Source organism: Micromys minutus (genome assembly GCF_963924665.1).
Source record: "Micromys minutus genome assembly, chromosome: 11".
NCBI classification, from domain to species: Eukaryota; Metazoa; Chordata; class Mammalia; order Rodentia; family Muridae; genus Micromys; species Micromys minutus.
The window spans coordinates 38,014,838-38,031,360 of NC_137980.1; the positions used below are offsets into that span (position 1 = coordinate 38,014,838).

Sequence of the window (16,523 nt, forward strand, 5' to 3'; positions counted from 1 at the left end):
AAAGTTTCCACCAAAAACAAATGAGATCATGATTCTTTTGGACAGTGTCTGGGATCAGTCTAGGGCAAGAAGGTTCACAGGTGTGACACGTCACCACAAAGAAATCTGCCAAATCCTGTCCCATAAGGCTGGCTGAGAACTCTATGCCCAAACTCAATACATACCTAGCCAGAGGCAAGGAACTCTAGTAAAGTAGGAGGGCCCACAAATGCTCCCCAAATCAGCTTCCAAATCCTTATCCAAACACCACCCGGCTGCACGTTAGAAAGATGCTATTTTAATCCCCTGCATTCAAATACATCTCGTGGCATTTCAGAATTCACAACTTCAGTTTTGAATCTCACAAGGCTGGGGGCGGAAGAGAGGCTGCCTCATCTTTTCCTGGCTTAGGCTTCTCTGAAGGTTTGGTCTTCATCCAGCTGGGACCAAAATTCTTGAGTAAGAGGAGTCTTGCATTCCACGAGTGTGGGGAAAAAAGAGCTATCTCTGGCTATCTTTTTCCATCCGTTGCTGACTTGCTCATTCCTGGCAGCTGACCTCTGACCGCTGGGAATGTGTCAATGACCAGTTAGCTGCACAGGTTTTCCCGTCAGACTGTCGGTTTACAGAAGATGATGACGGAGCCATCTGTTTTAGGTGGTTTGCATGGAGTACAACACCAAGGAGCACTCCCTGGCCGTTTGACAGATGATGAAGTAGTGACCACAGATGCATCTCACATGGGAATCAAATTCTTAAGGTACCAAAGGTGAGTGACCCCTCACCAAAACTGCCCAGGCTGCCTAAAAATACATATTGCTAGCTTCCTAATGAATATAATTTAAAAAACCACACTGGCAGATGTGGGGATATCATCTTATCAGTAATTTGGTTTATGTCTCCATACAAAGCCATTAAATTGGCCGTTCATTGCTAACTCAATTTGGGTGATGATAATTAAAAGCAGAATACATGCACAATTAATCATATCCTTCATGAGGACCGACATATCAGCTGGAAAGTCATTCCCGGTGTGGAAATCATGCCAGTGAAGCTGATTTGGATGGAGCCAGGACACTAAGGGTTTTTTTTTTTTTTTTTTTTTTTTTTTTTTTTTTTACCATACCACACACCAAAGCTCTACCTGGACATTCATTTCACTACTGACAAACTTCACCCAAAGACCCTCTGTCCCATAAGGAGGATAAACAGTACTTCATTGAATCTTACCGGGCATGGCATCTGTGAGAGAGCTTGCCTTGGTTCATGCAAAAATGGCGTAAGGAGGCCCTAGTCTGTCTGTAGGATGTTTCGTAGGATGATCCTTCCTTTTCAAGTATTTGAAGATGAAACTTCTCCCATAGACCCATCTGTGAGAGGATATGCCTCATCTTGGAGCATCAATTGAGAAGGTTGTGAAAGCTCTGGGGCTACGCTGTCACTCAGAGTGACCTCGGATGTCTATAGGTAAGCTCCACTTCCTGACGTAGTTCCTTGTCCCTCCTGAAGCTGTCTCTGTGGGTTCCTGTTACCACAGGCTGCTATACCCCAGCTACCATGTCCCCCTTGCTGCAGGACCATAGCTTCTGACCAGTGAGCCAGCAGACATCCTTACTCCCTTAAGCTGCTTCTGCCCTGGATCAGCCCTGGTCACAGTGGTGAGTAATGCATCAAATATACTTGGGCAGTGTAGCAAATGGATCAATATCTAAAAACGTAAATGAAATGTGAATGGGCTATTGGGCCAAGTGGAACAGGGAAATGAAGGAGAGAGGAAATGCTTCTCCCCAAACTCTGTCCATTCCCCGTCTGCTTTTCAAGACATCTAAATTAAGAGGAAAACCTCCTGGACCAGCAGGCTCATTTAAAGTGGCGTTTCAGGGAGATGAGCACCCCCTTCGGAGGCATCATGCACATTCGTGCAGAGAGCGTGGAAAGTCTTATAAAAGGGAATACTCCTTCCGGCCTGAGCATCAGTGGCCAATGGTATTTGTGTTTGCACATAAACTAGCCCATAGACATTAAGTGTGCTTTCCTAACTAAGCAGCAATCGGTTTGAAGATACGAGTTAGCACAGTAAAGGCTGGGAAAATAATAACCAGCCAAGTACTGCCATCCCTACCAGCGGTAATTGTAGGACGAAGAACAGAGCAGTAATAAATATTAATTGGATTTTCTCTGTGCTAAGCATTGTGTTGAGCCCCTTATGATGATCATGTATTATGTGAATATCAAGGGTCTCTCTTCTTGTGGAACAATCAGGCTGGTAAATATTTGAATGCTCCCACCAAGCCACGGTCATCGCACTGGGATTTTTCTTTTTCAGTGCACACTTATACCAGAGGAAATGGTAGTAAAAACCTTCTTTCATCCGCTGACTCACTGGGCCTCTACTCTGAGCACAGCTGTTGTGAGAGGAGAAGGGATTCCCATGGGCAACCTGTGTTCCCTGGCGGGTGTGGGTCAGGTGATAAACAAGAATACAGTCAAAAATGTGCAGGGGGGTAAGAAAGCAAGTCTAGGGATACAGAAGTAGGAAGGAAAAACCAAGGATGTGTGTGGAAAGGTCTCAAAGGTGGGAGCTCAGCCAAGGAGAGGAGGGAAGGAACAGGAACGGACACAGGTAGGCTGCTCAGTGGAGGACCCAATGGAGTGGAGTTGGTGTTGGTGTTGAATAAGAATGGATGGGGATGTAGGCTGGTGAGAGTAGTCACTCCAGATCTACAAAGCAGAAAGAACGGGGCATTAACCAGAGTGGTACCAGTAGATGAGTAGGGGATAGGAGATGGTCAGGGAAGGGGAGCAAAGACGGGTTATTTAAACATCAAGTCATTGAGGAATGATAAAAAAAAAATGGGTCTAAATTTAAGCTCTGAGAGTTGCAGTGTTGATCAGTCAGGATAATTATAGCTAGAAAATTCTCTTCATTGCAAAGAAAGAAACCAAATGAAGATCCACATGTAATCCATCTAAATTGCACACTTAGCGGGTTAATGACACAGACACTGCCTATCCCACTCATCCAAGAAATCTCCAGTGTCTTTTGAGAATTAGATAATTATAGATAGCTGCTCCCCTCCTCCCCATAACTCCCCAAATAGAAACACAACATTCCTGAACAAATATTGTACCCAGGGCACAGCCAGAGACCCAGAGGAGCCAGTGTGGAAGAGGCGACACAGAGATCTCTCCGTTCAAATAAGCTGAATTTCATTTGACTTTCTGGTATTCAAAGCAAAGAATCAGTTTACCCTGGCTTTGATTGCTCAGGGCAAAGATTAGGACTTTCATTGAAGGTGACCTGTATATGACCCATCTGAATCGAGGGGTTCCAAGTTTACTTCCTGTCTATTGACAAAGTACTTAATAGCTTCCTATCTTATTTACAAAACTATATCATAAACTATGCTAAAATATATTTATATACAAACCTTTTGTAAAACCCTCATCCAAGAGAGAGAAAGAGAGAAAAAAGAGAGAAAGAGGGAGAGAGAGAGAGAGAGAGAGAGAGAGAGAGAGAGAGAGAAAACAAGGTAAGCATTTCTGCCTGCCTCAAAAAAAAAATTCACTAAGTGAGTGAGGATAAAGATCCTTACCCTGACTTAAACATTTAAAACACACACACACACACACACACACACACATCAAAGCACAGCTTGATACCAGAAGTATGAACTCCTTTCATGTTCTGATGTGTTTATCAAAATAAATTTAAATTTAAATAGTAATAATGATAAAGTTTGCCTTTGGACACATAGAGATACAAGGTAAGAAATCACAGTCTGGAGAAGCATCACCACCCTTAGCTCATCTCTGATCACATTAGAGATAAAACTGAATAAGAATCAATACTATGTGCTCTCTCTGCATGTGCACAAATATTATCTGATTTGATGTCGCAAGAACATCTTAAATAGCATACACAGTATTGACACTGGAAAATCAAAGCCAAGGAAGGTCAAAGGTCACAGGCCTAATGAGGCAAAATTCATTCCTATCTTATCTTTTCCCAAACCTGGGGACATTCTTTGACACAGCAGCTGCTTACCATGAAATTCAGTTTACTTGTTTAATTATAAATACTACCAGACATGGCTGTCTCCCACAGACGCTTGTCTGGATTCCACTAATAAAGCCTTTGTCACATTACCTACCAGTTGCAAGGTCAGCCCTCACTCTGTATGGTCACTGGGTGTGTCAACATACTCTCTCCCTGCTGAGTCTGCTAGAACCCCTGCCTTAGCTCTCTGGGATTCACACAGTGCCCAGAATATACATGTTCCATGCTATATATGGCCTAGATTAACACCAACAGCATTCCCGACCTCGGACACTGGGTCCTTATCATCACTTCCCCAAGAATCCTCCACCTCTGCAAGTCTTCTACCAAAACTTCAGTTGGAACTCAACTCTGGCAACAATGGAATTGGCCTTCTTTATAAATTATAACACAAGAGCATCTTAACAGACTGATCTACTGGTGGAATGGGGTTGACAAATAAGGCCGATTTTATCCGGTTGTAAACTGACTTTTCTGGCTGAGCATGATCACCATAATTCAGTGAATATTCTTGTGTATATTTAAGTGGACACAAACAAAATGCTGTATCTTGAGAAAACAGACTATTCAAAATACTGTAAATATAAAACAAAGGCAAACTAGACTCTGTTTCCTCTCCGTTTGACTCAAATGTCTATCCAAAATTTGTTGGGACACACACAAGACTATATTATGTCAATTACAATAATACAGAAAAAAAAAGACTTGAACGTGATGTTAACCAGTTTTTCCTATAAATCACCCTTGTCAGGATTTGGCATCAACTCTGATCCTCATGAATAATTCATATTCTGTGCATTAATAATGTATGTCCTCTTCCTGTTGGAATGCTCTCTAGCACAGAATGAATGTGTAGACCCAGTCCCTTCCATTGGCAGGATGGGATAAATGCAAGATTAGAATGTGGCTTTCTAACACGCTCTGTAATACACGATCACCACAAGATAATAAAACGTGTGACACTCTTAGGATTTCTTCCTCAGTCACATAGAAGTCACTGGATTGAGGACCCCAGGGAGAGTCAAGGAAACTGTAGCAAATCCAGGAAAGTTGGTTAGATTTGTTACCATTCTTCTTCCTGTGTTTACAACAGTCACAGCAGTTAGAACTTCCCTGCTCAAACATAGTAACCAGCATTAGGGAAGAAGCAAAGAAAGAAATAGGCCAAAGGAGCCAGGGAAGAGTTTTATAATAATCCAGGCTATTTCTCCCCAGCAGACATTTCTCTCTGGCCACAGTTACTACTGAAAAACTGTCTCTTATTCTCAGTCAAATTAAAGGCACATTAAAAGAAAAGCCAGAGATCATATAAAGAACTAGTAGCAGATACAATATATTTGTGGAAAAAGATTCTCAATGGGTCACTCAGCCTAACGGAGACATTGACATTCTCACCAACACTAGCTGTCCTTGCTAAGTAAACTTATATCTCAGCCCTGCCTCACCATCACCACCACCACCATCTCGCCCCCAACCTCTGGCAAACACAAACCAACAAAAACACACACATGGCAAGAAGAAATGGAGTAGCCTGAAACACACACATATTCATATGTATGCATACACACATCCATATACACACATACGTATACATGCATATTCATACACATATATGTGTGCATGCATATTCATTTACATATGTATACATACTCCAATATCCTCCACCCCTATAAACTATACTGTCACTTAAAACCCAAAGAGAGGCAGGAATGGTTCTCTCCTAAAGTGCCCCCAACAAGAACAAAGTAAAGCAGCATTGAGAAGGGCGCCATTGGGGTTCATTCATTCGTTCTTTCCTTCTCGGCTCATATTCCAGGAACTCTGCGCAGGCACCAGGCTCCACGCGAAAAGATCGTCCAGTGGGACTCAGAAGGTGGCGTCTAAAACACAGAAACCCACTGCCCAGGCTCAAGAGTAGGGGAGTTCTGATCTGGGTATCTACCAGGGAGTTGGCCCTGTCCGAAACCAGCTCTCTCCACCTCTGCTAACATCTGAACCGCAGAGCAGAGTCCCTGAGGCCAGATAGTCACTGACCTTGATCCCCGCTCAGAGTACCTGCCCTGTGTCCTGGCCTCCATCCATCCCCTGGAAAAGTTAAGTTGGCGCGAATGGGATGCCGGCTGGGGACATCCGGGAGGCTCAGCACCGACCCATGCTTTTCAGATTCAGCACCCATGGCTACCGGGAAATATTTATTCAGAGTCAATGGGGCTCCGGTAGCCACCGCTAGAAAGTCAAGCCATCCGAGAGATAAAGATAGCTCCATGACATACTGGATGCTGGCATTAGCGCCTTAGCCGCGGTAGCCTGGGATGTGGGCTGAGAAAGCCACCAAGCAAATCTCCAGCGCCTGGAACGGGGATGCTGGCTGCAGACCCTGAAGTCGCGAACAAGGATCACGGAAAGAATGATACGTACCCCTAGGCGTCTGCTCCGGATCCTCACGTACCCCTGCTTCACTATGTCATTAAAATTGGAAGCCATCCCAGACAGACAGTGACCCGGCTGCCCCCAGCGTGCGCGCGGCACCCTGAGTGGCTTCGAGGAGGGATGTGGGGAGGGTCAGGACAGAGACTAAGGGAGTGAAAGTTGACAAGGTGATGCGGTGAAACCAGACGTCAGAAGGCGCACATCGCTTTCCCTGTCTCCCCCCAAAGCCTGAAAGTGGGCGGCCCGCCGGCGCCCAGCAGCCACTTTGGGGGAGAGCGGCGTCAGCTGACTGGGCGGCAGCCTGCCAGGAGGAGGAGCCGCTCCAGCCCCCAAGGAGGAGGAGAAGGACCAGAACGGAGGAGGAAAGAGAGGAAGGAGGAAGCAGAGATGGCCCAGAAGGAGGAGCGCACAGGTCCCCTCCCCCGGCCTCCGCCCACCTGGCCCCCAGCCGCCCAGATCCCACCTCCTCTCCCCAGGCGCGGCTGCGCGTCCCAGAGCATAGCAGACATCCGCGAAGCTCCAGCTCCAGTCTGTCTTAGAAGGACATCAGACTCTTAAAAAAAAAAAAAAAAAAAAAAGCTGTGTGTGCCCCAACCCATTCCCTCAGCCTCAGCTTTTCTACACAAGAGCTAATTAAGGATGTGTCTGTGTCCAGGGTAGACTGAGCTGCGTAGTTTACCTGTGACCTCTACGCATAAAAGAGAGCCATCTCCAAGGCTTACGCCTGACTCTGCTGTCAGGCTCTAGGGTTATATCAATTGTCCCTTTTCTGGTGTGAGCCTGTTTTCCCAGTAAGACTGTAAGTTTCCCCAGAGCTGATTCTTGGCCTGTCGCTGCTTTGTCCTCAACCCTCCCCCCACCACCCCTGCTCTGTATAGATGATCAATAAATCTTAGGACTTTGTCAAGGTGGCAAGCTTGTACCCGGCACTGCTCTGTCCTGCGTATGCATTGACTCGGTTCAGCTCCCCTGCACCCCTTAAGGTGTGGCCCCTTTGTGTAATTACCAGACTCCCACGTAAACCTCCATAACCTGACAATGTAGCTGCCCCTGGTAAACATTGTGGATGCTTATAAATATTCCTAGAACCCTAAGATGGAGGCGGGATGTGAAGTGAAGGGTTTGAGTCTACCTGCTCTGTCCTCCTTAAGCAAACTTAAGTTGACCGATGCTGACACTCTCTGAACAGCATCTTCCCCAGCTTTGCTACAGGAAGGGTGATGGTAGTTACACAACCGGAAGCTGAGAAGAGGCGGTCCCTGGGGACTTGCTCACCATCCCACAGCTGGCCAGCAAGGGGCCAGGACAAAGGCATGAGCATTCTGAAGGGACGATACGGGGCTGATGTCATAAGCATGAGGTTGCTTCTTGATCTCCAAAGTAGGTCTTAATCTTCCTTTACTCAAAAGCTAGACCATTCTTGGTCATCAGAGGTGACCCCAGTTGGAGCTAATGAGCTGGCAGACCTTCAGTGAGAATCACAGAGCGTCATCTACTTTACAGGTCCTTAGATCTGATGACATCGAGTTTCTCTCATCTCTAATATCACACAGGACTTCCTTTGTCTGTGGGAACTCTCATTTTAGTTGTCCTGGCTTGATAGGTATTAGTCAGTCAAAGAGGAGAAATCACCCAAGAATGTGTCATAGACTGGGGCTAAATTGGGACAACCAGAAGACAGAGATGCCGATGAGAACTCTTTGCTATATTGTAAGCCATCTGCTCTGTCTTCAAGTTTCTGTACGATGAAAAACGATGTTGTGAGTGTCAGCCTTTTGCCCAAAGAGGAGAAAGTGGTGAAGGCATTTGAAGGGCTGCTTTAGAAGAGCTAGCACTATTTGATGTGTTTATTAAAAAGATAGAGATATGTCCAGGGTTTCGGCACCAATGTTAGGGAAAAGATGAAGAGTGTGTGTATGTGGGGGGAGGGGGAGGCGGAATATGCTCCATGGAGGTGCAGCGAGGCATTGGGGGAAGGGCATGGGGAGAAGAGTTAAGAGGGGAGAGAGAGAGAGAGAGAGAGAGAGAGAGAGAGAGAGAGAGAGAGAGAGAGAGAGAAAGAGAGAGAGAGAGAGAGAGGAGTAAAGTGGAGAAGTAGAGGCCAGCAAGAAGCACATGGAGGTGGGTGGGGAAAGAAGGGACAAAAGAGCAAGAGAGGAGCAAAAGAGATCAAAAGAGAGAGAGGAGGGGGCAAGCAGTCCCCTTTATGGTGTCAGGTAACTGGGATGGAACATACCTGGCTGTTGCCAGGTAACTGTGGGGTGGGGTTTAACAGAATCCTAACAATGCTGCCCATGGTGACTGTGAAACAGAGGTGTCTGGGAGTGACATCTGTCCAAAAGTCCATTTGTAGACCAGTTACAGTGTCGCAGGAACAGATGAACGAACGAACGGGTTGCACAAGAAGCAGGGAGTGAGCGGCCCGTAGTCACAAGAATCTGATGAGAAGAAAGAACAGTGTTTGGCAATAAGAATAATCAAATCAGACTAGGAAATGCTGGCTGGGAGGAAGCACATGAGTTTTCAAGTGCAAGATTGAACAGAGTACATGGTTTTATTTGGTTGGTTAAAAAAAATCTGATATCACACACACACACACACACACACACACACACACACACACACACTATAGACCATCGTGTACTAATCACAGGACAACCTCTAATTCTTTTATAAATTAGGCAATTCCCAGTGGTGTCAGGGAAGAAGAGAAACACAGGGAAGCCGAGCCCACAGAGCCCACAGACTTCGACACTGCCATGCAGCAGCTCGGGAGGGCCGCGTTCTCTCTAAATAAGTCTACCATGCACCACCGGAGTTGTTTTAATTCCTGCTGTTCGTTCAGTTTCAACCCTTAAGACTTGTTTGTATAGTACACATATGCCTTCTCTTCCTTAGAATCCCCTCTTGTGTTTTCAGAGTGAGTGTTTCTTACTGTGTGGTGTGCTGTGTGGTGTGCTGTGTGTGTGCTGTGTGTATATATGTGTGTGTGTGTGTGTGTGTGTGTGTGTGGTGTGTATAGTGTGGGGTGTGTGTGTGTGTGTGTGTGTGAGTTCAAGTGGGTGCAGGTGTATGTGGAAACCAAAGACCTGGGGAGCTTAAATGTTTGTTGCTGGTCTTTGATCAGCAAGTGAGCCCCAGGGGACTCTCATCTCCATTCTCCAGCAGTGCAAGGGCTAGTGTCTCTGCACCATTTCCTACACGGGCTTTAGGGGTTGAACCCAGGTCGTCACACTTGTAGTATAGCTCCTGTGCCATCTTCCCTGTTCTAATCTGCTTCCTGGTGTTTTCTCCAGACGTGGCATATGGTTCTAGCTGGCTGGTCGGTAGGAGTTAATTGGCTTGCATTTAAGAAGCATCCCCTTGACTACAGCTCTTCAAACTTGGCAAGCTGTCTTCTGGATCTCAACCTTTAAAATAAAACCATAAAAAAAAAAAAAAACCACAAAACAAAACAAAACAAAAAAACCCTACTCACTTTATTTAGTGTCTGTCTTGTGTATCTCAGGTTCACCTTGTTCTTCCTCTTTGTCTTTGTTGGGGTTTTACTGCTGTGAACAGACACCATGACCAAGGCAACTCTCATAAGGACAACATTTAATTGGGGCTGGCTTACAGGTTCAGAGGTTCAGTCCATTATCAAGACAGGAACATGGCAGCATCCAGGCAGGCATGGTGCAGGAGGAGCTGAGAGTTCTACATCTTCATCTGAAGGCTGCAAGGAGAACACTGGCTTCCAGGCAGCTAGGATGAGGGTCTTATAGCTCACACCCACAGTGACACACCCACTACAAACAAGGCCACACCTCCCAATAGTGCCACTCCCTGGGCTGAGCATCACACTCTTATAGACAGGAAAGTATGAACTTCTGATCCTCCCTTCTCTACCTTCTGAGTGCTGAGATTATAGCCGGGTATCACCATTCCTGCTTTATCCAGGGCTAGGATGGGCTTCACATATGAGAGGCAGTGAGTGTTCCGCCTACTGAGCTGCACCCTCAGCCTCATCTCAGCCCTTTGAAGCACAGCGTGTTATCTAGAATGCCTCTGACAGGACCCTGTTTCCCCTGATGCATCCCACAGAAGAATCTCATCTTTCTTATCTTAGCTTGAAAGTCAGCTGCAAACAAGAAGTTTCCTGTGCCTCTGGAACTAGAGTTACAGATACCTGTGAGTCACTATGACTTGCACATGCTTCTTGGCCACGGGAAGGAAGGGAGACCGGAGCAAAGAGTGTCTGGAAAGCAGAACCATCCTGTGCTTTCTTCCACCTGATTGGGTGTCACTTCCGAGTCACCCATCTTTAGTTTAGGGAAGGCTGGTGAAACGGTGACTTGGTAACTGACAAATGGCTTTGGACAGAGCTGCCTTACCTATGGAGAAGAGTGGCCCTGTGCATCTGCCGCTCCTGTGACACGCCCCCTGAAAGCAGCAGGGGGTGGGTGGGAAGGCAGGTTATTTTTGGCAAAGGCGCTGGACAAGTGCCCACACAGCCTCAGCGCCGGTGCTTAGCGGCACTTGGTGGGAGTGTAGAACCTCGAGGAGCCTATCACCTGTTCTGGAAAAGTCCAGAAGCCTCTAGATTTCTGCAAATACTTTTCTAGCTTAAGGAGCTCAACAATAAGAAGAGAGGCTAGAGAGATGCTTCACTGGGTAAAGAGTCGCTAGGCAATCCTGAAAGCAGGCTGAAGGCCTGAGTTAAGGTCCCCAGTGCCCATAAGATATGGGAGTAGAAGTGTGGCTGTTTGTGCTGGGGTGGGCGGGTGGGTAGAGAGGCCAGCAGACCTGTGACTCACTGGCCAGCCAGACTAGCCAATCAGAGAAATCCAGATTCAGTGAGAAACCCTGCCCTAAAAAAAATGGGTCCAGGGCTAGAGAGATGGTTCAGAAGTTAAGAGCACTTTTGGTTCTTTCAGAGGGCTGGGGTTTGGTTCCCCACTTCTGTCAGGTAGCTCACAATTGCCTGTGGTTCCAGTTTCAGGGCACCTGACTCCCTTCTGGTGCCTGCCGGCTCCTGCATACATGTGGCACACATAAAGCCATGCAGGCTCAGACATACACATTAAATAAATTAAAATAAATACATCATCATACTAAAGTATTAGCCTATCTGGTCCATAAGAAAATGAGTTAAAAGGTTTTTATCATCTTTTTTAAATTAGTTATTATTGTGTGCATAGGTATGTATGTGCACGTATGTATACATATATGTGGGGACATGAATACCATGATTTAGATGTGGAGACTAGAGCACAGCTTTGTGGTTTTATGTGAATCCCAGGGATTGAACTCAGCTCTTCAAGCTCATGCAGCAAGCCCCTTTTCCCTCTGAGCCATCTCACAGGCCCCTCAGAAGCACTTCTCATGGCAGTTACTAAGCCTTTAGAAAAGAGAACTAAGTGCTAATGAGAATTTGAGCCTGGATCCATTGCTACAACTGAGGGCACATATCACCAGCTGCTGATGAGATACAGTTTCTGATTCCCAGATACCCTGACCCTTGACCCCATGATACCTGCTGACCTTTGACCCCAGCAGTGCCTGCTCTGGAAATGCATCTCAAGACACAACGGTTAGAGAATGCTTCTTTTCCTTCTTAAGCCCCCTTCACTGCCATGGCATATGTGGGCTAACAGTGTGTGTCCAACCTCCAAATAGAATGTGTTTGACATCTTCCTGACAAACCTTTCCCAGACGGCCCAGCTCTTTGCTACAGAATGTTCTCTAGATGTTTTCTACCCCAGACCTAAAGTCTTCTACCAAAATAAAGCCAAGAGAAAGCCATCGTGACCATCACTGGGAATTTTCATCACAAAAAATGAATACAGTAGAGTTTACCCGTTTGCTCATGGGGCAAGTTTTATTTGACCCATGCGTGGGGACTGAGGAGGATAGACAGGAATCAGAGTCTCTGTCCCTGCTGGGGCAGGTGGCCATCAATGGGGCCAGAGATGTTAGAAGACAGATTAATTCCTGTCTGACAATCCACGGAGAGAAGTCTTAGTGAGATAAGGAAGTGCCGCTGAGTCCAGGCAATGGTGGACAGGCTAGGGGTGGACACAAGGCAGCCTGCCACCCAGGAAGGCACAGTGCAACCAAGTCAGAAGAAAGGCCAGGTTGGGATGAGGAAAGCAGGGACATGCTCTATGAAGCCGGAAACAGTACGGGCTTCTGTGTTTATCAATCAACACGGCGTGGGCTGTCTGTCTTGCTTGTTACACAGAACAGCAGACAGGAAATGTCTATGCTAAAATATTGACTGTGGTTATTATTTGTAGATAAAAATACTAGAGTTTTTTTGTCCTCTCACCCTTTTTAAACCAATATATTCCAAAAAAAGATTTATAAAAACAAAATGACTATTTTTTTTGCAAGAATGAATGTCAAGTCTAATTTTTTTATTTTTTGTTAAATTAAATACTCTGTATTTACATTTGAGATGTTATCCATTTACCCCGCCCTGCTCCCATCTCCCCCTCCCCCTTCATTTGCCTTCATAAAGGTGCACTCCCTTCTGATCCCCCTCTCCACCCCATTGCCTTGGCATTTGCCTACATTGGAAAAACATGTCTTCTCTGGAACAAGTGTCTCTTCTCATATTGATGCCAGACACTGCCATCTTCAGCTACATACACAACGGATCAATAGGTCTCTCAAAGTGCACACAAAGGTTGGTGTTTTACTTCATGGGAGTTTTGGAGGGTTTGGTTGGTTGATAATGTTGTTCTTCTCATGTGGTTGCAACCCCTTTCAGCTCCTTAGGTCCTTTCTTTAGCAACCATATTGGAATCCCCGAGTTCAGACCGATGATTAGCTGCAAGCCTATTCAGCTGTATCTATATGATTCTAGCATAGTCCCTGAGGGGGCATCTCTGTCTGGTTCCTGCCAGTAAGTACTTTTTGTGACCAGCTATAGTGCTTGGATTTGGTGACTACATATATGTTGGATCTCCAGGTGAGGTGGCTTCTGAGTGATCTTTTCTTCAATCCCTGTTCCTCTATTTGACCTTGCATTTCCTCCCACGAGAGTTTTGTTCTCTTTTCTAAGAAGGACTGAGGCATTCCCATTCTGTTTTGTTTTGTTTTGTTTTGTTTTTTTTTTTTTGTTTTCTTTTGTTTTCTTTTTGAGCTTCATAATGTCTGTGAATTGTTTCTTGGGTATTAGGTATTCAGAGCTTTCTGGGGCTAGTATCCACTTATCAGTGAATGCATACCATGTGTGTTCTTTTGTGACTGGGTTACCTCACTCAGGATGATAGTCTCTAGTTCCATCCATTTGCCTACGAATTTCATGAAGTCATTGTTTCTAATAGCTGAGTAGTACTCCATTGTGTAAATATACCACATTTTCTGTATCCATTCCTCTGTTGAAGGACATCTGGGTTCTTCCCAGCTTCTGTCTATTATAAATAAGGCTGCTATAAATATAGTGGAGCATGTGTCCTTGTTATATGTTGGAGCATCTTTGGGGTATATGCCCAGAAGTGGAATAGCTGGGTTTTCAGGTTGTACTATGTCCACTTTTCTGAGGAACTACCAGACATTTCCAGAGTGGTTGATCCAGCTTATAACCCCACCAACAGTGGAGGAGTGTTCCTCTTTTTCCACATCCTTGCCAGTATCTGCTGTCATCTGAGTTTTTGATCTTAGCCATTCTAACTGGTGTGAATTGGAATCTCACTGGTATTTTGTTTTGTATTTTCTTGATGACTAGGGATGCTTAGCATTTCTTTAGGTGCTTCTCAGCCATTCTAAGTTCCTCAGCTGAGAATTCTTTGTTTAGCACTGTACTCCATTTTAATAGGATTATTTAATCTCTATAGTCTAGCTTCCTGAGTTCTTTGTATACTAGCCCTTTATCAGATGTAAGATTTCTAAAGATCCTTTCCCAATCTGTAGGCTGCCTCTTTGTCTTTTTAACAGTGTTCTTAGCCTTACAGAAACTTCACAATTTCATGAGGTCCCATTTGTCAGTTCTTGATCTTAGAGCATAAGACATTGGTGTTCTGTTCAGGAATTTTTCCCCTGTGCCTATGTGCTCTAAGCTCTTCCCAACTTTCTCTTCTAATAGTTTCAGTGTACCTGGCTTTATGTGGAGATCTTTGATCCACCTGGACTTGAGCTTTGTACAAGGAGATAGAAAAAAATCGATTTGCATTTGTCTGCATGCTGACTGCCAGTTGAAACAACACCATTTGTTAAAGAGGCAGTTTTTTTTTTCATTGAATGTTTTTAGCTCCTTTGTCAAAGATCAAGTGACCATAGGTGTGTGGGTTCATTTCTGGGTCCTTAATTCTGTTACATTGATCTACCTACCTATCTCTGTACCAATACAATGCAGTATTTTTTTGTTTTGTTTTGTTTTGTTTTAATCACAATTGCTTTGTAATATAGCTTGAGATCAGGAATGGTGATTCCTCCAGAAGTGCTTTTATTCTTGAGAATGGATTTTGCTATTCTAGGTTTTTTGTTATTCCAGATGAATTTGCAAATTGCTTTTTCCAACTCTATGAAGAATTGAGTTGGAATTTTGATGGGGATTGCATTGAATCTGTAGATTATTTTTGGTAAGATGGCCAGTTTTACAATGTTGATCCTTCGAATCCATGAACATGAGGGATCGTTCCATCTTCTGAGACCTTCTTCAATTTCCTTTTTCAGAGTCTTGAAGTTCTTGTCAAACAGATCCTTCACTTGCTTGGTTAGGGTCACCCTAAGGTATTTTATATTCTTTGTGACTATTGTGAAGGGTGTCGATTCCCTAATTTCTTTCCTAGCCTGTTTATCCATTTCATAGAGGAAAGCTGTTGATTTGTTTGAGTTAATTTTATAGCCAGCCACGTTGCTGAAGTTATTAGTTGTAAAAGTTCTCTGGTGGAATTTTTGGGGTCATTTAAGTATATTATCATATCATCTGCAAATAGTGATATTTTAACTTCTTCCTTTCCAATGTGAATCCCTTTGATTTCTTTTTATTGTCTAATTGCTCTGGCCAGGACTTCCAGTACTATATTGAATAGGTAGGGGGACAGTGGGCATCCTTGCCTAGTCCCTCATTTTAATGGGATTGCTTCAAGTTTCTCTCCATTTAGTTTGATGTTGGCTACTGGTTTGCCACATATTGCTTTTACTATGTTAAGGTATGGGCCTTGGATTCCTGATCTTTCAAATACTTTTATTATGAAAGGGTGTTAAATTTTTTCTAATGCTTTCTCAACATCTAGTGAGAGGATCATGTGATTTTTTTTCTTTGAGTTTGTTTACATGGTGGATTACATTGATGGATTTCCATATGTTGAACCAAACCTGCATCCCTAGAATAAAGCCTACTTGGTCATGGTAGATGATTGTTTTGATGTGTTCTTGGATTTGGTTTGCAAGAATTTTATTGAGTACTTTTGCATTGATGTTCATGAGAGAAATTGGTTTGAAGAATGTCAAGTCTTAAATTTCGTATCTAACCCAAAAGGTAGTACACCTCTAGTTAGCTTAATGCGTGCACAAATAGAGACAGACTTGTGATCACAAGTGCTCCTGGATACTTTCTGGGGAGCGTGTGGTTGTGTTTTAGTGAAGGGAGCCCTCTTTCCCACAGATCATGGCAAAGCTGATTCAAGAAAATGTGGAGCTATGTAGAAAGAGATCAGGGAGAATCGCACGGGTGGCAGCATGGGTGACAGAGGCTGCCAATGTCCCTTTCACTGCAGCATGCACCCAGAGGCCCTGCAAGACTACAAGTGAGTCTTGCGGAAACCGGACCTGGCTGCCCCCATCACTCACTGAGTGACTACCTCAGTGGTTCTCCACCTTCCTAACCTGAGACCCTTTAATACAGTTCCTCATACCATGGTAACCGTTCTGCCCCCGCCATAAAATTACTTGGTTACTACTTCACATCTGTAATTTTGCTACTGGTATGAATTGTAATGTAAATATCTATATGCGATGTCCCCCTCCCCAACCCCTGTGGAAGGGTCATGAACTGCCCTAAGGGGTCATGACCCACAGGTTGAGAACTCCTGTTCTACCTCATACTCTGACATGGAAACAGACC

General features: G+C 44.7%; 1 protein-coding gene across 1 annotated transcript in view; it reads right to left on the reverse strand.

Annotated features, from left to right (window-relative positions):
* The window catches only part of DOK5 (docking protein 5), a 136,533-nt gene extending 129,961 nt beyond the window's left edge, over window positions 1-6,572 (reverse strand). Inside the window, exon 1 of the mRNA XM_080925733.1 lies at window positions 6,458-6,572. Within this exon, the coding sequence (XP_080781859.1) occupies window positions 6,458-6,523 (66 nt within the window). The 5' untranslated portion in view covers window positions 6,524-6,572. The remainder of the gene's footprint in view (window positions 1-6,457) is intronic.
* Between the last annotated feature and the right edge of the window lie 9,951 nt (window positions 6,573-16,523).